General features: G+C 56.6%; 1 protein-coding gene and 1 long non-coding RNA gene across 2 annotated transcripts; one reads left to right on the top strand and one right to left on the bottom strand.

Annotated features, from left to right (window-relative positions):
- The first annotated feature begins 1062 nt into the window (after positions 1-1062).
- On the top strand, positions 1063-14977 carry LOC115081437. The gene is made up of 3 exons (XR_003853800.1): positions 1063-1226; positions 1506-1681; positions 14377-14977. It is a non-coding gene; the product is annotated as an uncharacterized LOC115081437 (long non-coding RNA).
- On the bottom strand, positions 7948-21797 carry LOC115081436 (lysosomal thioesterase PPT2-A-like). Its single transcript, XM_029585894.1, is given in 11 exon segments — positions 7948-8585; positions 9426-9480; positions 9910-9994; positions 10312-10395; positions 11963-12070; positions 12453-12474; positions 12476-12549; positions 16541-16694; positions 18246-18397; positions 21163-21421; positions 21663-21797. Coding segments are annotated over 10 exon segments (951 nt in total). The 5' UTR covers positions 21236-21421; positions 21663-21797; the 3' UTR covers positions 7948-8441.
- Positions 21798-21825: the final 28 nt, after the last annotated feature.

The following is a 21825-nucleotide window of genomic DNA, read 5'->3' as shown; positions in this document are numbered from 1 at the left end:
CCCTCACCTGTCGTCTCCTCCTCCATCCCAGCCCAGGGAAAGCTGCCCGGGACAGGACTCCACCCTCACCTGTCTCCTCCTCCTCCATCCCAGCCCAGGGAAAGCTGCCCGGGACAGGACTCCACCCTCACCTGTCTCCTCCTCCATCCCAGCCCAGGGAAAGCTGCCCGGGACAGGACTCCACCCTCACCTGTCTCCTCCTCCATCCCAGCCCAGGGAAAGCTGCCCGGGACAGGACTCCACCCTCACCTGTCTCCTCCTCCTCCATCCCAGCCCAGGGAAAGCTGCCCCGGACAGGACTCCACCCTCACCTGTCTCCTCCTCCATCCCAGCCCAGGGAAAGCTGCCCGGGACAGGACTCCACCCTCACCTGTCTCCTCCTCCTCCATCCCAGCCCAGGGAAAGCTGCCCCGGACAGGACTCCACCCTCACCTGTCTCCTCCTCCATCCCAGCCCAGGGAAAGCTGCCTGGGACAGGACTCCTGCCCTCTCTGCCTCCTGCATCCAGGCTCTGGCAGAGGGGCTTCTGTGGGGGTGGGTTAGGGACAGATGGGGTGGGTGGGGGTCACACAGTAACCTCCAAGGGAAAGGGTGAGACATTTCAGATGGTGACTCACAGCAGGGTCCCTGCAGGTGGGAGGGAATGGTACAGTCTGTCTGCAGGTGTGTGTGTGTGCGTGGGAGGTAGGTGGAGGCTTAGGTAAAGGGGAGGAGAGAGGGACAGAAACACACATAGAGAGACAGACAGGCAGAGAGCAGTCCCACACAGAGTGACAGAGACAGTGCCACATAGACCGAGGCAGGCAGGGAGAAAGAGTGAGGTGGCAGAGAGACAGTCCCACATAGAGTGACAGAGGCAGGCAGGTAGAGAGACAGTCCCACATAGACTGAGGTGGCAGAGAGACAGTCCCCCGCAGCCTGACAGACTCTCCTAGTACTCAGCTCACAGTACTACCCGCTCCATACAGGGTTTAACCCTGCCCAAACATTGAGACTTCCTATGGGGGGGGGGGGGGGGGGCGGAAGGGACCTAGCTGAGACCTAACAAAGATTAAAGTGGGGAGAGGCAGAGACCCTTTCGCAGGAAAGCCTGCTCCAGTCTGAGTCCTGCAGGGGGGAGCAGGCTGAGAAAATGCAATCTGTGCAGGGAGATGGCAAGGCACTTTATCCAGGCACAGGAGCTCCGCTGCAGGGGAGGGTAGCGCCTTTCGAGGCCAGAAAGAAGCGTGAGTGACCTTCGCCCCTGCTCTAGTACTTCCTTCCCATTGGTCTCTCATCAGGGAGCTAATCTAGAAAATCTCTCTCCTACTACTTCACTATCCATCTCTCATCAGGGAGCCATCACACCCAGCCTCTCTCCTCCAGTCCCTATGCCCTGTGGGACACCCCCCTAGCTGCCATGGGGGGAGGGGGGCCGGGATCTCTCATGTCACTATACACAGGGTGCACTGGAAAGGATCACTGAAGCCTGTCTCTCCTCCCCCATCCCGCCCTGGAACCTGCAGGCAGCTGACATAAAGCACACGGAGCCCAGGCCTGGAAAGACAAACAGGGAAATGAACCGCAGCCGCAGCTATAAAAGGAATTCATCTTGGGGAAGTAGCGACTCCGCGCGTCACACACACCTACTCCAATCAAGACGTCCACCCTGCCAATGCACCGCCTGCTGCTCCAGGACTAGGTAAGGCTGCCAGATTTTAATGGTCTTTCATTTCATTTTATGGGGGAGGGGTGTCCTTGGGATGGACTTTTTTTTTTTTTTTAATGTTTTGTTTTTTTATTTTGAGAAATAGCATGCGCTATTTTCTGAATAGTGCCCGCTATTTCCTGAAATGAGAAACCCAAATGTTTTTCAGATGCACTAGGAGATTCGTTTTGTTTGAAATGAACCGAACTGAAAATGGGCTTTTTCATTTCAGATTCCTAATTCGTTTCAAATGAATTCACATTCCTAGTACTGAGACCCTCACACACAGCTCTGCCAATGCACCTCACTCCTACCCTGCAGCACCCCCTGCTATTCCAGTACTGAGAGCCTCACACACAGCTCTGCCAATGCACCTCACTCCTGCCCTGCAGTACCTCCTGCTATTCCAGTACTGAGACCCTCACACACAGCTCTGCCAATGCACCTCACTTCTGCCCTGCAGCACCCCCTGCTATTCCAGTACTGAGACCCTCACACACAGCTCTGCCAATGCACCTCACTTCTGCCCTGCAGCACCCCCTGCTATTCCAGTACTGAGACCCTCACACACAGCTCTGCCAATGCACCTCACTCCTGCCCTGCAGCACCTCCTGTTATTCCAGTACTGAGAGCCTCACACACAGCTCTGACAATGCTCCTCACTCCTGCCCTGCAGCACCCCCTGCTATTCCAGTACTGAGACCCTCACACACAGCTCTGCCAATGCACCTCACTCCTGCCCTGCAGCACCTCCTGCTATTCCAGTACTGAGACCTTCACACACAGCTCTGCCAATGCACCTCACTCCTGCCCTGCAGCACCCCCTGCTATTCCAGTACTGAGACCCTCACACACAGCTCTGCCAATGCACCTCACTCCTGCCCTGCAGCACCTCCTGCTATTCCAGTACTGAGACCCTCACACACACACACAGCTCTGCCAATGCACCTCACTCCTGCCCTGCAGCACCTCCTGCTATTCCAGTACTGAGACCCTCACACACAGCTCTGCCAATGCACCTCACTCCTGCCCTGCAGCACCTCCTGCTATTCCAGTACTGAGCCCCCCCCCCCCCCCCCCCCCCCCCTCACAGTTCTGCCAAGGCACCTCACAGCACCCAATATTAATGAATTGTTGCATACATCTGTTGGGAACACTCTGTCTGCTGAGAGTGTAACAAAAAAATGAGTAGGTTGGAAATCCAGATGCCAAGAAACGTGGAAAGCGTTTATTCAAATGTGTGTACAAAACATTCCAGCAGAGGACAGACGCATGAAATGAGCATCTGAGCACGAAGGGGACTCATTACAAAGAATCCCAGTGATTAATAATAATTGTTCGGATTATCTCAGGAAACAACAATGTATTTATTACCCTGTTAACTTTCACATACTACATGTTTTCTCATTATAACCTTCCGAGTTATCTTATTATTCAATCTCACTTTATTGTAAAGCCTTGTTAAGCTCCTTTAATGTTCCATGTAAACCGATGTGATGTTCCCCAACGAATGTCGGTCTAGAAAAATGTTAAATAAATAAAATAGTCCACGAGTACAAAATAAGTCCAACTCATCTGCGGTCTGGATCACTGACCGCGGATAACCCCAGGAACTGGTTTTAATGGAACCGGACTCTGCCCGTGGGGATCAGGGGGTAAGCGGGACCTGAAAATACAGGCCGTGCCCTGATAGGGACGGGCTCTCTCTCACCCCCCCCCCGGTACTCTGGAGGCGGCAGAGTCAGATACCTTTATTGGCATGGCAGAAAATACAGGATTGGGGCGTGCCCCTGGTTTGGTGTTTTTTTCGGTGATGAATCCGTAGTGTCCCTGGCGATGGGATGCCACAGATTTTGCTGCGATAGGCGTTGTTTCCCCCTCCAAAAGAGCTTTCCCTATGCATTCTTTCAGTGGGAAGCCTTTGATTTCTCTCTCTCTCTCTCTTAGCTTTGGGAAACGCGCTCCTCTGATGATGATCTCTGGATTTTGCACAGCCAGGGAAGGAAATGCTTTTCTGGTTCTCTTTCTCCAGTGCCGCACCGCGCGCAGGGCCCCGTGCATCTTGGGGTCCCCAGTTTCGGTTTCTGCCCGCCATCCTTAAGATTTCTAGCCTGCGATGTCGTTCGTCCTGTTATTTGGCGAAGGCCTGCCTGGTTTTTTTTTTTTCTTTCTGTCGCGAGCGTGTATTTTCGGCGCAGGGATCTGTAGCCGTCCTGCTTTCCAATTTTTCCCCTCCCAATAGGAGGTGTTTTGGTGTTCTAGGGCCCAGTGCATTCCTCCCTTTTCAGCTGCAGAGATTCTGTCCCATTCTGTATGGTTTGGGGGTTAATGACAGACCCCAGACCTCAAACGATTTTAGTGGTAGTTTTACTGGAGGGGGGTTTGCATTTGTCCAGAGCTTGCTTTGCTGCATGCAAACCTCTCAAAAGCTTTTCCTTGTAGTAGAGCCATGATAGCCAATGTAAACCTCCCAGATGCACAGTCTGAAGCCAAGGTACCTAGGCTCCAGCGTGTGCTCGGCTTCTTGTGCAGGGAGTTTCTGAATTTTTGTTGGCATTTTATTTTTTTTTTTTTAACCTTCCATTGATTTAATGTGGCTCCCTAGCAGGTTCAGATGCTCTCAGGGAGCCGATCATCTGCCTACAGCAGGCACTTGACTTCTGAGTCACCCTTTCAGCCCGGGATGGGGGAGGTCACGGATATAAGCCCCCGGAGAGGGTGGGGCGCAGGTTTTTCTCTTATGTCTGCACGTTTCAGCTGACGGAGGAAGACGTGCATTGGAATATATATCACACGCCCCCAGTTGCTGTTCGTAGTAGTTTATAGTTGAGGCCAGGGTGCCAGATCCAGCAGGTAAAGCTTTTGTAAATTCAATAAAACGCGCAAACGTTCTCCCCGGAGGTTGCCGGTCGATCGGTGTTTCGTCAGGTAAAGGTGCGAGCAGTGATTCTGAGTTTTTGGAGGAACTCAAAATTGATTTTGGCCACAAGGAATTTTAGTGTTCGTTTGTGGAGGACATGAGAGAGCAGTTTGCCACTATTCCTGCTGACACAGATCCCTCTGCAGTTGTTTGGATTAGTGCTATCTCCATGTTTATAGAGTGGTGTAATTAATGCCTCTGACCATGTCTTAGTGAGGTAAGAACGCAGAATCAGGCTCTGTATCCCTGTGCCCATCCCCTGAGCCCTCCCGTCCCCAGTGCCCTAGAGGTTACAGGCTCTGTATCCCTGTGCCCATCCCCTGAGCCCTCCCGTCCCCAGTGCCCTAGAGGTGACAGGCTCTGTATCCCTGTGCCCATCCCCTGAGCCCTCCCGTCCCCAGTGCCCTAGAGGTTACAGGCTCTGTGTCCCTGTGCCCATCCCCTGAGCCCTCCCGTCCCCAGTGCACTAGAGGTGACAGGCTCTGTATCCCTGTGCCCATCCCCTGAGCCCTCCTGTCCCCAGTGCCCTAGAGGTGACAGGCTCTGTATCCCTGTGCCCATCCCCTGAGCCCTCCTGTCCCCAGTGCCCTAGAGGTGACAGGCTCTGTATCCCTGTGCCCATCCCCTGATCCCTCCCGTCCACAGTGCCCTAGAGGTGACAGGCTCTGTATCCCTGTGCCCATCCCCTGAGCCCTCCCGTCCCCAGTGCCCTAGAGGTGACAGGCTCTGTATCCCTGTGCTCATCCCCTGAGCCCTCCCGTCCCCAGTGCCCTAGAGGTGACAGGCTCTGTATCCCTGTGCCCATCCCCTGAGCCCTCCTGTCCCCAGTGCCCTAGAGGTGACAGGCTCTGTATCCCTGTGCCCATCCCCTGAGCCCTCCCGTCCCCAGTGCCCTAGAGGTGACAGGCTCTGTATCCCTGTGCCCATCCCCTGAGCCCTCCCATCCCCAGTGCCCTAGAGGTGACAGGCTCTGTATCCCTGTGCCCATCCCCTGAGCCCTCCCGTCCCCAGTGCCCTAGAGGTGACAGGCTCTGTGTCCCTGTGCCCATCCCCTGAGCCCTCCCGTCCCCAGTGCCCTAGAGGTGACAGGCTCTGTATCCCTGTGCCCATCCCCTGAGCCCTCCTGTCCCCAGTGCCCTAGAGGTGACAGGCTCTGTATCCCTGTACCCATCCCCTGAGCCCTCCTGTCGCCAGTGCCCTAGAGGTGACAGGCTCTGTATCCCTGTGCCCATCCCCTCAGCCCTCCCGTTCCCAGTGCCCTAGAGGTGAGAGGCTCTGTGTCCCTGTGCCCATCCCCTGAGCCCTCCTGTCCCCAGTGCCCTAGAGGTGAGAGGCTCTGTATCCCTGTGCCCATCCCCTGAGCCCTCCTGTCCCCAGTGCCCTAGAGGTGACAGGCTCTGTATCCCTGTGCCCATCCCCTGAGCCCTCCTGTCCCCAGTGCCCTAGAGGTGACAGGCTCTGTATCCCTGTGCCCATCCCCTGAGCCCTCCTGTCCCCAGTGCCCTAGAGGTGAGAGGCTCTGTATCCCTGTGCCCATCCCCTGAGCCCTCCCGTCCCCAGTGCCCTAGAGGTGACAGGCTCTGTATCCCTGTGCCCTCCTGTCCCCAGTGCCCTAGAGGTGAGAGGCTCTGTATCCCTGTGCCCATCCCCTGAGCCCTCCTGTCCCCAGTGCCCTAGAGGTGACAGGCTCTGTATCCCTGTGCCCATCCCCTGAGCCCTCCCGTCCCCAGTGCCCTAGAGGTGACAGGCTCTGTATCCCTGTGCTCATCCCCTGAGCCCTCCCGTCCCCAGTGCCCTAGAGGTGACAGGCTCTGTATCCCTGTGCCCATCCCCTGAGCCCTCCTGTCCCCAGTGCCCTAGAGGTGACAGGCTCTGTATCCCTGTGCCCATCCCCTGAGCCCTCCTGTCCCCAGTGCCCTAGAGGTGACAGGCTCTGTATCCCTGTACCCATCCCCTGAGCCCTCCTGTCGCCAGTGCCCTAGAGGTGACAGGCTCTGTATCCCTGTGCCCATCCCCTGAGCCCTCCCGTCCCCAGTGCCCTAGAGGTGACAGGCTCTGTATCCCTGTGCCCATCCCCTGAGCCCTCCTGTCCCCAGTGCCCTAGAGGTGACAGGCTCTGTGTCCCTGTGCCCATCCCCTGAGCCCTCCTGTCCCCAGTGCCCTAGAGGTGACAGGCTGTGTGTCCCTGTGCCCATCCCCTGAGCCCTCCTGTTCCCAGTGCCCTAGAGGTGACAGGCTCTGTATCCCTGTGCCCATCCCCTGAGCCCTCCTGTCCCCAGTGCCCTAGAGGTGAGAGGCTCTGTATCCCTGTGCCCATCCCCTGAGCCCTCCTGTCCCCAGTGCCCTAGAGGTGAGAGGCTCTGTATCCCTGTGCCCATCCCCTGAGCCCTCCTGTCCCCAGTGCCCTAGAGGTGACAGGCTCTGTATCCCTGTGCCCATCCCCTGAGCCCTCCCGTCCCCAGTGCCCTAGAGGTGACAGGCTCTGTATCCCTGTGCCATCCCCTGAGCCCTCCTGTCCCCAGTGCCCTAGAGGTGAGAGGCTCTGTATCCCTGTGCCCATCCCCTGAGCCCTCCCGTCCCCAGTGCCGTAGAGGTGAGAGGCTCTGTATCCCTGTGCCCATCCCCTGAGCCCTCCCGTTCCCAGTGCCCTAGAGGTGAGAGGCTCTGTATCCCTGTGCCCATCCCCTGAGCCCTCCCGTCCCCAGTGCCCTAGAGGTGACAGGCTCTGTATCCCTGTGCCCATCCCCTGAGCCCTCCTGTCCCCAGTGCCCTAGAGGTGACAGGCTCTGTATCCCTGTGCCCATCCCCTGAGCCCTCCCGTCCCCAGTGCCCTAGAGGTGACAGGCTCTGTATCCCTGCGCCCATCCCCTGAGCCCTCCCGTCCCCAGTGCCCTAGAGGTGACAGGCTCTGTATCCCTGTGCCCATCCCCTGAGCTCTCCTGTCCCCAGTGCCCTAGAGGTGAGAGGCTCTGTATCCCTGTGCCCATCCCCTGAGCCCTCCCGTCCCCAGTGCCCTAGAGGTGACAGGCTCTGTATCCCTGCGCCCATCCCCTGAGCCCTCCTGTCCCCAGTGCCCTAGAGGTGACAGGCTCTGTATCCCTGTGCCCATCCCCTGAGCTCTCCTGTCCCCAGTGCCCTAGAGGTGACAGGCTCTGTATCCCTGTGCCCATCCCCTGAGCCCTCCTGTCCCCAGTGCCCTAGAGGCGACAGGCTCTGTATCCCTGTGCCCATCTCCTGAGCCCTCCTGTCCCCAGTGCCCTAGAGGTGACAGGCTCTGTATCCCTGTGCCCATCCCCAGTGCAACTGTGTTAAATTCTAACAAACTTGAAGGTTTCACAAATAGATTTACAAAAAAAAAAAAATGTTTTATTGTATTTTCCTGCTACATTCTGCTTTAGAAATGTTATCGGCCATCCCTATCCCACGGGATGGAAAAAGCCCCTGGGGGTGTGTGTGTGTGTGGGGGGGGCTATGACACAGTGCTCGCACCCCCCACCCCCGTCCCCCCCCCGGTTGCAAAGTGCGTCAGCCTTCATCAGGAGCGATCACCAAATATCAGAAAAAGAGGAAGTTTGTCCCCTGAACAGTTCCCAGGTGCCTGCACTCCTCCCTCCTTCATCTCCCCCCCCCCCCCGAAATGTGCTTCAAGGATTCCCCCCCCCTCCCCAAGTCAGTCAGTGTGGGGGGAGAAGCTGTCGCTAGACGCCCCTGCTCCTCCTCTTCCCCCCCCCCCAGAATCAGGGTTGGGGGGCGTCTCCCTATCCCCCTTCCGCCCCTGCTCTGCTGGGGGTCGGGGTAGAAGGTGCTGGAGGTGGGAGGGGTCTCGCTCCGGTCCTAGGTCAGCCACTTGGCGATGCAGGTCTCGTAGACGGTGACATTGGAGTGCCACATGGTGTGGGGGACGCCGCACACGGTGTACAGGGCCACGGACCCCCGGGCGTGCAGCGTCTTCAGCCCAAAGGAGTCCTGTAGGTACACCTGGGGGGGGGAGACAGACGGAGAGGAGTCAGGGGGGGTCCCCGGGGGACCAGCGAAGACTAAACCACACCAAGACAGATACAGAGAATAACCCCATGGTGGAGAGCCTGTACTCCCCACCCCTGAGGATCCTCTGTGCCCGTCCCAGGCTTCACCCCTCACTCCCCCACCCCTGAGGATCCTCTGTGCCCGTCCCAGGCTTCACCCCTCACTCCCCCAACCCTGAGGATCCTCTGTGCGCGTCCCAGGCTTTACCCCTCACTCCCCCATCCCTGAGGATCCTCTGTGCTTATCCCAGGCTTTACCTCTCACTCCCCCACCCCTGAGGATCCTCTGTGCCCGTCCCAGGCTTTACCTCTCACTCCCCCACCTCTGAGGATCCTCTGTGCCCCTCCCAGGCTTTACCCCTCACTCCCCCACCCCTGAGGATCCTCTGTGCGCGTCCCAGGCTTTACCTCTCACTCCCCCACCCCTGAGGATCCTCTGTGCCCGTCCCAGGCTTTACCCCTCACTCCCCCATCCTTGAGGATCCTCTGTGCCCCTCCCAGGCTTTACCCCTCACTCCCCCCATCCCTGAGGATCCTCTGTGCCCCTCCCAGGCTTTACCCCTCACTCCCCCATCCCTGAGGATCCTCTGTGCCCGTCCCAGGCTTTACCCCTCACTCCCCCACCCCTGAGGATCCTCTGTGTCAGCACGAGGTTTTTTGAATCCCAGTACCATTTTCACCCTCCCCTTCCCATTTTGGTCTCACCTCAGTCTACCTACCCCCGAGTCTCACCCTACCCCTCTGCCCCTTTAGCCCTCCACACATGGAGGAAGAGTAAAGCCTCCCTCCCTACCTTCTGCTCCTCCATTGCCGTCACTTGCTCATCCTCATCGTAGAATCCAAAGTGACTGAGGGGGAGACAAAGAGAAGTGTGAGACGGACAGACAGACGGGCGAGGTTTTAAACAAATTCTTTTAGGTGGGAGTCTGGACCGTGTGTGCATGCGAGTGCGTACATGTGCGTTTGTGTACTTTTGTGTGCATATCCAGGTCTCCTCCTTGTGCGAGTGTGGGTGGGTGTCCCTTTCTGTTACGTGCGTGTCTCCGCTCTGTGCGTACGAATGCGTCCGTCTGCATCTCTGCTTCGTGCGTCTGCGTGCGAGTCTCTAGCTAGATTTTCTGTTTTGTTTTTTTATTTATGAGCGGTAGACACGACAGCTTCTCGTGGTGCCTTCTGAAACGCCGGCCTACGGTTCTTTTCCTCCCGCGCGCGGGAACGCCGGGGAACGCCAGCACTGACGTCCCCCCCCCCCCCCCCCCGGGCTCGGTGGCGCTCACCTGGACTGCCAAGGCGTGATCACCCCGTCGTCCGGACCCCCGATCAGGACCAGCTTCCGGATCCGCAGGAAGTTCTTCTTCCAGTCTAGGGGAGCGGCAGGAGAGGATCAGACCCCCCTCCCCTTACATAATACGCACCATGCTCCCCCCCCCCCCCCCCCCGCTGTTATTCTCAGCTCGGAGGGCCCCACCCTGTAGATGATCGCAGCCCCATTTCCCTTTACAGCCGTGAGAGCGCAGTGCGGGCTCGCAGCGCGCCCTCCCCCCCCCCCCCCCCTCCTCCTTCCACGAATCCGCTTCGCCTGCGCCGAGGCGGATGTATATATTTTTTTAATGGTGTTAAAGGGTCGGCGGTGGGGGGGGGGGCGAGGAGGGGTGCTCCCCCCCCTTGGCTCCTCCTACCTGTGGCATTGGGGTTGCTCCTCTCCGCGTTGAGCGGCGCCAGGTACCTACTGCTGTTCAGGTACAGGTCTCGATGGTGCGGATCTGGGGAAAACACACAAAACCGGGGGCAGGGGGGGAACAGCGGCTGAAATTATAAACTGGTACCCTAGACGTACCCTGGGAGAGGATGAGAAGGAGGAGGGCCTACGAGCGATCCCCACCCGGCAAGGTCCGATCTAGCCAGCCCGGCTGCACCCCGGCCCGGAAATCGTAAGTGCTGTTTCCCCTCCGACCGTGCCCCAGAAATGCCCACCCCAGTGAGTACAGAAGGGGGGCGTCCGTCGGAGACAGACCTCACCCTCACTGCGTACGGGGGGGGGGGTGCGTGCGTCTAACCCCCAACCAAAGGCTTTCCGGGCTGTGAATGGTGGGGAGACGGGACTGTGGATCCCCTGCGTGTGGGGGCTCGACTGACGTGAATAATTACTGATTCACGCTTGCTGTGACCACAAGCTGTCTCGCGCTCGTTTTCAGCCCCACTCTACCCTCCCCTCCCTCGCTCTCCCCTCTCTCTATTCCTTTTAATTACAGATGGAGAAGCCCTCCCCCTCCTCCACTCACCATTCCAGTAGTTACAGATGGAGAAGCCCTCCCCCTCCCTCCACTCACCATTCCAGTAGTTACAGATGGAGAAGCCCTCCCCCTCCCTCCACTCACCATTCCAGTAGTTACAGATGGAGAAGCCCTCCCCCTCCTCCACTCACCATTCCAGTAGTTACAGATGGAGAAGCCCTCCCCCCCCCTCCACTCACCATTCCAGTAGTTACAGATGGAGAAGCCCTCCCCCTCCCTCCACTCACCATTCCAGTAGTTACAGATGGAGAAGCCCTCCCCCTCCCTCCACTCACCATTACAGTAGTTACAGATGGAGAAGCCCTCCCCCCTCCTCCACTCACCATTCCAGTAGTTACAGATGGAGAAGCCCTCCCCCCTCCTCCACTCACCATTCCAGTAGTTACAGATGGAGAAGCCCCCCCCCTCCCTCCACTCACCATTCCAGTAGTTACAGATGGAGAAGCCCTCCCCCTCCTCCACTCACCATTCCAGTAGTTACAGATGGAGAAGCCCTCCCCCTCCTCCACTCACCATTACAGTAGTTACAGATGGAGAAGCCCTCCCCCTCCCTCCACTCACCATTACAGTAGTTACAGATGGAGAAGCCCTCCCCCTCCTCCACTCACCATTCCAGTAGTTACAGATGGAGAAGCCCTCCCCCTCCTCCACTCACCATTCCAGTAGTTACAGATGGAGAAGCCCTCCCCCCTCCTCCACTCACCATTCCAGTAGTTACAGATGGAGAAGCCCTCCCCCTCCTCCACTCACCATTCCAGTAGTTACAGATGGAGAAGCCCTCCCCCCTCCTCCCCTCACCATTCCAGTAGTTACAGATGGAGAAGCCCTCCCCCTCCCTCCACTCACCATTCCAGTAGTTACAGATGGAGAAGCCCTCCCTCCTCCTCCACTCACCATTACAGTAGTTACAGATGGAGAAGCCCTCCCCCCTCCTCCACTCACCATTACAGTAGTTACAGATGGAGAAGCCCTCCCCCTCCTCCACTCACCATTCCAGTAGTTACAGATGGAGAAGCCCTCCCCCTCCTCCACTCACCATTCCAGTAGTTACAGATGGAGAAGTCCTGCCCCAGCTGGGTGTAGCAGATTCGGTAGAGATTTGACTTCATGTAGTGGGGGAAGAGATAGCGCAGGTAATCTGTGTCTGAGGGGGGGGGGGGGGGGGAGAGGAAGGAGATGACAGGTAAGCTACAGGAAGAGCACTACTCTCCCCCCCCTCCCCTCCACTTCCATTTCACATTGCCTCCCGTTCTTCAGTCTCTCCCCTCTCGCTCCACCTCTGTCCCCGGCTCCCTCCATACCTCCGACTCTCTGCCTCGTCCCTCCCTTTTCTTGTCACTGTGCCCCTGTGACTCCCCTCTGCCCTCCCAGACACACCTCGTTAGCCCCTGAAAGCAGCCCCCCCCCCCCCACCGTCCCCAACAGCCTGAACTAAAGACCTAACAAACTCATCGCACCGCCGAGACCAGGGAGGTCGAGGACCGCTCTCCCTACCCTCACCCCCCCCCCCCCGTCCACACACTCACCCCCGTATTGCCCCATCTGGGGGGGAGGACAGCGAGATGAAGGTGTCCACGTTGTGATCGGGCATGGTCTCGAGGAGACCCCGGCATATCAGCCCCCCTGCGGGAGGAGGAGAGGAGATCGGTCACTCGCTGTGCGATACTGACAGACAAACACACACACGTGAGCGCGCCGGACGCGATACCCGAGGAGCTCAGGGAAGTCCTGGCCGGTCCGCCGAAGGACCCGTTTCATGGAAACAGGAACGAGCCTGTACGATGGGAAACTGCCAGCCCATTAAGCCTCACCTGTGGCGGGTAAACGGATGGAGGCTCCGCTGTAGGAGAGGATAGCCTGAAGCATCCAGCAGCCAAGATTAGAGTGGGGGAGGCTCGTTAATAAACCGAGCAGCCGGGGATGGGGTGGGAGTCATTGGGTTAGGAACGGGGTAAATGGAATTCACTCCTGAGGAGAGGAAGGTAACCAGTGGAGCGCCTCGGAGGTCAGTCCGGGTGGGTAAATGGAATTCACTCCTGAGGAGAGGAAGGTAACCAGTGGAGCGCCTCGGAGGTCAGGCCGGGGGGGGGGGGGGGGGGCTGGTTCCGTTCCACACCTTTGCGAGCGAATCTGCGGAAGGAAAAATTATCCCCATTTGCACAGCACATTAACATCTGGAACGGATCAGACACCTCTCGAGGAGGCAGACAGAACCAGAGGTGACCAAAGCAAGCTGGAGAAGCGGCCAAATGATTGATCGGTTAAGATTCAACGCTACGGCGTGCCGAAATCCGAGAGATCGGCCAACGATGGGGGGGTAGATACCGATGGGCACGAACCAGGAGAGAGACCTTGGGGTGATTGCGCCGGATGATGTCCAGGGTGCAGCACGGTAGGAAAAGGTTGTGACCATAGCTGAGGGGGGTGGTGGGTCCAAGAGGCTGGAAGGCATAGGGAAAGCTTTTAACCAGCACGGAAAAAAAAAAAAAATGCCTCCGTACAGGACGCGGGTGGCACCTCACCCGGAGTCCTGTGTCCACTTTTGGAGGCCGCGCCTCCGGAAGGACAGAGACAGAGTGGAGGCGGACCAGAGAGAGGGCAACCGCAGCGGCTGCAGGGTTTACCTCAACAGGCTTGAACCTTACACCTGGTTTACCCTTCCCCCCCCCCTGCTGCTGCGGGACAAGCCAGAGAGACGAGAAACCTGAACCAGAAGCAACCCTCCCGGGACGCCGGACTCTGCTACGCCCAGGGCGGCACCGGAGAAAGAGAGCCAGAACTGCGTTTCCCTCCTGTGCTGTAACGAGAGGCGCACATTCCCCCAAGCTGAGAGAGAAAAAAAAGCGGAGACGTCCCGCCTGAGGAGCAGGAGAAATCCCGTCTGATGCTGGGGGAAAGAGGAGAATTAAACAGCGAAATCTGGTACCTCCTGTCCCCGGGCCAGCGCCGTGAGCTGAGCAGCGCGGGGGAAACGTTATTGCCCTTTCAGTACTCTGCGGAGTTGTGTTTTACGGTTATTGCTTTTATAGATTTTTTTCCTCTGAGTTTATTTCTTTCAGCTCCCGGCCGTGCTGCTTGGGCAAGCACAGGGACCTGGGGTCCAGCCAAGGAAGGCTCCCGGAGACGAAGGGCGTTGTTTCTCGCAGAAAGATTTTCTTAGGCCAGACGCACAGACGCGCAGGCACCATCCCGTGAGCCGGGGGAAACCGATTTTCCTAGCAGGCCGAAGGAAAAGCGGGGAAACCCTCACCACCAGCGACGCGCCCTGTGACACCCCCCCCCCCCCCCCCGGGGCAAGGTGCCTTTCTCGCCCGCGGCTTTTAGATCGTAAGCTCTCCAGGGCAGGGACCCGTTTGTACCCGAATCCTTAACGACTGCCGGCACGGTTGAGAGGCGGCGAGGCGAGAGAGGCTCTAATATCTAAAAGGACGTCTTTTTTTTTTTTTCAAGAAACGGAAAAGGGAATCCGAACGAAAGAAAACAGGAAACAGCGTAAGCACACCGGCCACTCAGAATGAAAGCCAACGGATCCAGGAAGGCAAAGAGAGCATTTGTAAAGAAGCTCGCCATGGAAGCAAAAAGCTCATCGGGAAAACCTTTTCAGGCACCTGAAGGCTTGGAGGGGTGCCAGTGTAGCCAATCTTTAAAAAGTGATAAAGGGGGGCGATCCAGGAAATTACAGACCAGCGAGTCTGACATCTGTGCCAGGCAAAATGGTAGAAACTATCATAAAGGACAAAATTGCTGAACATATAGATAGGCAGCGTTCACCGACAAAACCAACAGAGATTTAGTCGAGGGCAGTCTTGCCTCACAAACCTGCTACATTTTTTTTTTTTGAGGGCGTAAATAAACATCTGGATAAGGGTGAGCCAGCTGCTAGAATGTAAGGCCCTCAGGTGAGACCTCCGAGGAAAATAGAAAGTCAGGGGCGAGGGGGGTTGCTTCTGATGTTATAAGTGAAGAAAATTCTAATAAATATATTTTGAAAAAGAAAAATACAGAGAGTAGGGTTAAATGGTAAATTTTCCCAGTGGAGGAAGGCGAATAGTGCAGTGCCCCAGGGATCTGTTCTGCGTCAGATTGTTTGTTTTTTTTTAAATATATTTGTAAATGACCTGGAAATGGGAACAATGAGTGAGGTGCTCAGATTTGCCGATGACACAAAATTATCCAAAGTTGTTAAATCACAAGAGGACCTTGTGAGACTAAGAGACTGGGGCATGCAGATGGAAAAGGCGACCTCATCCTGAGTACTGTGTGCAGTTCTGGTCCCCACATCTCAAGAAAGATACAGCAGAGTTAGAAAAGGTACAGAGGAGGGCGACCAGGATGAGAAAGGGGGTGGAACAGCTCCCTGATGAGGAAAGGCTAAAGAGGTTAGGACTCTTCAGCGGGGAGAGGAGACTTCTGAGGGGAGATAGGATAGAGGTCTATAAAACAAGGAGTGGAGTGGAACGTTAATCAGTTGTTTACGCTTTTGAAAAGTACAAAGACCAGGGGACACACAATGAAGTTACTGGGTAATACATTTAAAACTAATAAGAGAAAATATTTTTTTTACTGAATGCATAATTAAGCTCTGGAATTCATTCCCAGAGGCTGTGGTGAAAGCTATTAGCGTAGCTGCGTTTAAAAACTATTTGGACAAGTTCCCGGAGGAAATGTCCATAAACCATCATTAAGGTGCAGGTGCAGAAATCCCTGGGATAAGCAGCTTGGAATCCCATCTAACCCTTGGGATCCTGCCAGGCACTTGTGACCTGGATTGGCCACTGTTGGAAACAGGATGCTGGGCTTGAGGGCCACCTTGGTCTGACCCAGCATGGCAGGTTCTTAGGTTCTAATGCCGTGAGCCGCCTTGAGTCTCATTTGGAAAAGAGGGTTAAAGAAACATCACAGAGTTATTATTATTATTATGTGCATGAGTCAGGAACTGAAGGAAGAGGGGACCGAAAGGGAGCTTGTTCCCCCTCTGAATGAGAGCAGGAAGCGCGCGGGGGCTCTGTGTAGGGTATTTGGGACCGGCAGCCGAGCCGGGTGGGGGCAAAAGAGCCCACCCCGTTTATTCCGTTTTATTCCTTAACCATGCCCATACTTTTAACCGGAAAGCGGGAGGGGCAAAGTTCAGCCAGGTCAGCTTACCCTGGCTGAAACTGCCCCCGCTTTCTGGACCACACTGGCAAGACAACGGTCAACAGGTCTCCTGAAGAAGTTTGCAGGATCAGAGAGAGAATGAGAGGGAAAGGAGACAGAGAGAGAGGAGAGGAGCAGAACCAGGAGAGGTAGAGAACAGGGAGCGGGATACGAGAGTCAAGAACCGTGGAGACCCGGGTTCAAATCCCACCACCCGCTGCCACTCCTCAGGCCCTTCAGCAAGTCGCCTCGGGTGCCCACTTAAGACTGCAAGCTCTCTGGGGAAGGGACCTGGTGTAGCCGAGTACTGATAACGCCGTAAGCCTTCTTGAGCATTGTTTGGAAAGGCAGGCACAAAAAAATCCCCAAAAAATATTAATTCCGTGGTATGCTGACATCGCAGTGGCGTCTCCCTACCGTGACGGCGCCCGGACCACGGCTGGGAAAACAGCGGAGGTGGTGTGTGGGTTGTCCTTACCTTGGGAGTAGCAGAGCAGGTGGACCCCGTCGGCCGCGTTCTGCATGATGGGGTACACGGCCTCCCCAAAGCCCCTCACCTGCTCCCACAGTGGCTTCAGGCTCTTCTGGTGGTCAAAAAGGTCGATGACTGTCACATTAGTGCCAGGGTGTGTCTGTGAGGTGAGGTGAGGGGAGACAGAGAAGGGGGGGGGGCATTAGGGGCATGTCCCAAAAATAACCTCTCGTACCTGTAATTTTTAAAAGTCACTAAAACTTTGGAATCCTGCACTTTGGCTCAATGCTTAAAGGCCCCTCCCCCAGACAAAATCAAAGTGCCCGAGCCTTAAACCAGAGCCCAGAGTCACGCGGACAGGGCCAGGGTGGCTCTGGGTTCCAATCCCATTGCACCAGGGCAGGGCTGCACCCCCCTCCCCATATGAAAAAAGAGTAAACATTTCCCCCTGTGTTTTGGGGTCGGGTTACCCCCTTCTCCCTCAGTCTTGGACAACTTTCAAAACGAAAGAAAAACCAGCAAAACTAAAAAACAAAACCTATTATTGTTCTTAGGAAGGCCAGGGGAAGGGTTTGCAGCTCTGGTTGCATGGGGGGAGAGTTATTATTATTATTATTTTACACAATGGCACTACAGGATCCAAAGAATATCTGGGGGCCACAGCGTCTCCTGGGCTGGGGCAGGTCCGCATCCTTTACAAGCCGGAGTTAAAGCAGAGATCAGAATGAAACCAAGTTTGAGGAAGGGCCAGAGCGGTTGGGTGGCTGGAGGGAGATCACAAGATGAGCCCCCAAGCCCCAGGGGGGGAGAGAGAGGCAGATCCACAGCGAGAAAAGGAAAAGGACAGACCCAGAGGAGAGCGGCTCTTGATGCACAATCTTGTACTTATTTATACAGTTTTATTTAATAAATAAAAGAGAGACAAATCACAAGCTATGATCCTAGCTTCCCTCGAATTGCAAGAGTTTATTACCCGGAAAAACAAAGCAGGAGGAGGAAATTCTAGGAAAGGGGAAGAAGAAGAAGAGGAGCCCGGAAAGTTTCCAGCAGGTGAGGGCCACTGAGACCCCCCCCCGGGGAGAGAGAGGGAGAGGCGGCCATCGGACCCGAGACCCCCGGGCACGAACTCGGGCCAGAAAGTCTAGAAGACAACAGGAGGGGAAGGAGGAGAGGACCCTCGCCAGCACAATGAACTCGTTTTGCTTTCCAGGAGCCAGGAGGCTTGCCCCCCCCCAAGATGGGGCTGAGAGAGGGGGCGCATGTAGAAGGGGGGGGGGGGAAGGTGCCCTGATCCTGGACCCTGCCCCCCCCCAGAGATGGGGCTGAGAGAGGGGACGCATGTAGAGGGGGGGGGGGAAGGTGCCCTGATCCTGGACCCTGCCCCCCCCCAGAGATGGGGCTGAGAGAGGGGACGCATGTAGAGGGGGGGGGGAAGGTGCCCTGATCCTGGACCCTGCCCCCCCCCAGAGATGGGGCTGAGAGAGGGGACGCATGTAGAGGGGGGGGGGAGGTGCCCTGATCCTGGACCCTGCCCCCCCCCCCAGAGATGGGGCTGAGAGAGGGGACGCATGTAGAGGGGGGGGGGGGAGGGGCCCTGATCCTGGACCCTGCCCCCCCCCAGAGATGGGGCTGAGAGAGGGGACGCATGTAGAGGGGGGGGGGGAGGGTACCCTGATCCCTGATCCTGGACCTTGCCCCCCTGCCCCCTCACCTGGTTGATGAAGCCCAGCAGGTCCCTGAAGTCGGCGGGGCTGTCGAAGAGCCCGTGGACGATGATGATGGGCTTGTAGGCGGCCATCAGCTGGGGGGCTAGCAGCAGCAGCATCGGCAGGGCCAGGGGCCAGCGGAGCATCCTGGCGGCGACTGCAGGGAGAAGCCCCCCAAGCAAAACAACCCCACAAAACGTTTTAGCAAAGGATGCAAAGGTGCAGCAGGGAAGCGGGCATGCAGCCGGCCAGCAATGCCGGGGGGGAGGGGGGGGCACCGAGGTCACTGCCACCCCGCTGTCCCCTGCCCCGATCGCAGCTCCCGGGGCTCTTCCTCCTCTTCCCCTTCCCGCTCTGTTTACTTTCCCCAGCGCAGCCTGGAAGGGAGCCGGGCAGCCCCGCCTCTCCCGGGGGCTGCGTCACCTCCTGGGCCACGCCCCTTCCCTGGCAACCGTGCGGGCTTCCCTAGCAACGGGGCCTTCTCGGCCTCCCCGGGCCTTTTGGCGGGCTGACAGTCACTTTGTGCATGCGTTATAGGAAATGCATTTCTGCTTCCCTTTCTCCGGGTGCCCTGCAGGCAGAATCATGCCCTTTTTTTTTGGGGGGGGGGGGGGGTTTCCAGTTCACTCGCTCCCTCTCCCTGTCAGGTGACTTTTGCTGCTGCTACAAGAAATCAAATATCTACAAATCCCAGTGGACTAACAGGGCAACCACAACTTTTTCTGGGCTCCATATAAAACCAAAGAAGAGATAAAAGGTTCAGAAGATGGAGATCCTTAAAACTGCTTTGCCATGCAGCCTTTCCTCGCCAGGGCTGACCTTAGGAAGGGGGGGGGGGGCGGCTCAGGGCGAATGCTGACTTTATAGTATGGAGGCTATCATGGCTATGCCACCCCCCCCCCCATAGTGCACGGCCCAGGGCGGTTGCCCCTATATGCTACCCCCCCTTCCCCTCCCTAATGGTCACACAATGCTGTACCTGGTTACCCTGAGATTTCTGTTGATTGGGGTGGGGAGAGGAATAATATGTACCCCCCCCCCCCCACTAATCCACACTGCCTAACCCCTCGCCCCTTCCCTCCCTCCCTCTAGTGATGACCTCCAGCATTCTCCCCTTTCCAGAGACGGTTACACTCTCTCCCTGACACCAGCGCTCCCACTGCTCCCTGGCTCCAGCATCCTCACTGCCCTCAGCCCAGTGAGTGCCAGCCTGACTGAGCCGAGTCCCCTTGCAGCAGCCCCCTTCCCCCAGTGTCTCCCCACCCGCTGCCTGCAGTGGCTGCACTCCAGGAATACTGACTGAAGGCGGGGGAGTGGCTAGAGTGGTAAACAGAGAGGCCTGGAGCTTTTCAGTCTTTCCTCAGGGACCCCATAATAATTGATGCAAATTCCCTGAGACTCTGGGGGAAAGCTGGAGAGTTCCCAGCTATGCATTAAACTGGTTTCCAATTATACAAATTCCCTGAGCCGGGGCGGGGAATCCTGCGCGTTTAACTGGTTTCCAGCAAGCTTCCAACCATCTTTCCCTCCAATCTGGATTCACAGATCACTAAAGCCCACTTTAGTTTTAGCTCTGATGCAACTTTTTTTTGTCCTTTAACCTTGTTTGTTCAGCGTGTTTACAAATCATTTAAACCAGTTAGAGTTTCAGTTTGAAGCTGGTTTCTCTCCAGATTTTACACAGAGGATAACTAAAGATCATAAATATATGTGGGGAGGTTTAGCCCAGTTACCTCTTCCACCCATGGATGCCTGGATTTAGGGCCTGCATCCGCGTACATGAGCTACAGGAAAGGCATGCCAGATCATGCTAGATCACCCTTACGTGGCGCAGCAGGAATGCTGCCCTCAGAGTGTGTCAGCCAGGCCCGGGGTGCAGCTGGCTGCGTGGCCTCGTGCGGCGGGGAGCACGTGATGGCTTGGAGCGGGACACAGGACTCCTGGCTTGGGGAGGGACGAGGGGACAGCACGGGTCCTGGCAACTCTGAATCTGATTAATCAGTAACAGGCCAGCGCAGGCAGGTCACTCCTGCCCTGAGTCTGGTGAATGCCTCAGTGTCTAAAAATACATGATAAATGGATTTCAGTCCATTTAGACGCTGATAAGGCCTGTGGATATGTGCCCAGGATAAACAAATAACCTCAAGGAAAGATAGTTTGGTATGACAGGGAAAGGCCCTTCCACTCTCCCCCCACCAAACGTCCCCTAATTCCTCCTCTTTACTTCCCCCAAGCCCACACCTGAGCAGGGGTGTGACACACAAAGAAACACCCCAGCCTACCTTCTGATGCACGAACCCAGAATCACAGGCACACTGACATAAAATGGGCACTCAGTGTGACCCCCACTCCCCCTCTCGTGCCAGAGCTGTCTCTCCTCCAGCCTGCCTTGCCTCACTCTCTGCATGGGTGCGCCTCCCTGCCTGTCTGTCTGTCTGTCTCTCCTCCTGCCCTCTCTTGTCGGTCAGGCTTTTGACGTATCCTTGAAAGGACTTCAGCTGCTTTTAAGTGTTGTATAACAAGTCCGGCACTTCGCCTGCTGTTTACCCTGTGTCAACAACACCACCTGCTGCTGCCACCTCTGCACAGGAGCCGAGACACAGCCCGACATTCCTGCCCCCCCCCCCCCCCCCGGCTGTCCTCCACCCTTGCTCCCAAAGAGCAGCCCAACCCGGCCAAAAAAATATCTGCGCGGCTCCTGGCGCCGACAGCTGTTAACACCTGCAGACCCGGATCCCAGTGAGTCCCTCGGCTGCTACTTCCACCAGAGCCCAGAGCTGCCACGCGCAGGCGCCGGGTTCTGATCCCACGGCTGCCACCAGCTCTGACTGTGCGACCGCTTATGGCCGAGAGCTCAAAGCGGTGACATCGGCAGGCTTGGGGGGGTCAACTTTCTTGATGACTTCCAGCAAAGTCACTCACCTTTCCTGTAATCCAATATAGACCATAAGCAAGCTTTCGGAAGCAGGGACGTTGCAATCAAGTGAGCGATCATCAGCGCAATATATCTGACAGCAGTAGTACATATCGGGGTGTCAGATGTTTTAATTGTGGGTGTGGCCACACTGTTGTGTGTTTCCCCAGCTAATGTCAGACGGTGACTTTTCCCAGTCGTTAGGTGACATCAGCTACAGCAGGAAATACATCTTGGGCATTCTGTTCCAGTGTTGGGCTGCAATATCTGAAACGAGTTTAATCAGCAAACAGTGCAAATGTAAACTGGGAGTGAAACAGACCGGGGGGGGGGGGGGGGGGAGAGGGACAGCACCACGGGGTGCATCCCGAGGGATCAGGTTTGCACAGAGAGATCAGTTAAAACAAACAAACAAACAAACAAAACAACACATCCTGAGCTTTGTGCTCCAGTGTCACCCTGCAGCAACTGAATGTAACCTACAGTAAGATCTGGGACACGCACGTACCCACACAGACATGCAAGTGAGATCCAAAGGGATCCAGCTACAGGAACCGCAGCACGATTTGATCTGGGAATCCGCGCACACAGGCACACAGATGCCAGCTCTGTGGGTGCTAGCGCACCCCCAATTTTGAGCAAACCCCTTCACCGTGGTAACCCCCCTCCTT

Source organism: Rhinatrema bivittatum, unplaced genomic scaffold, assembly GCF_901001135.1.
Source record: "Rhinatrema bivittatum unplaced genomic scaffold, aRhiBiv1.1, whole genome shotgun sequence".
NCBI classification, from domain to species: Eukaryota; Metazoa; Chordata; class Amphibia; order Gymnophiona; family Rhinatrematidae; genus Rhinatrema; species Rhinatrema bivittatum.
This window is presented reverse-complemented; position numbering and strand designations above follow the sequence as displayed.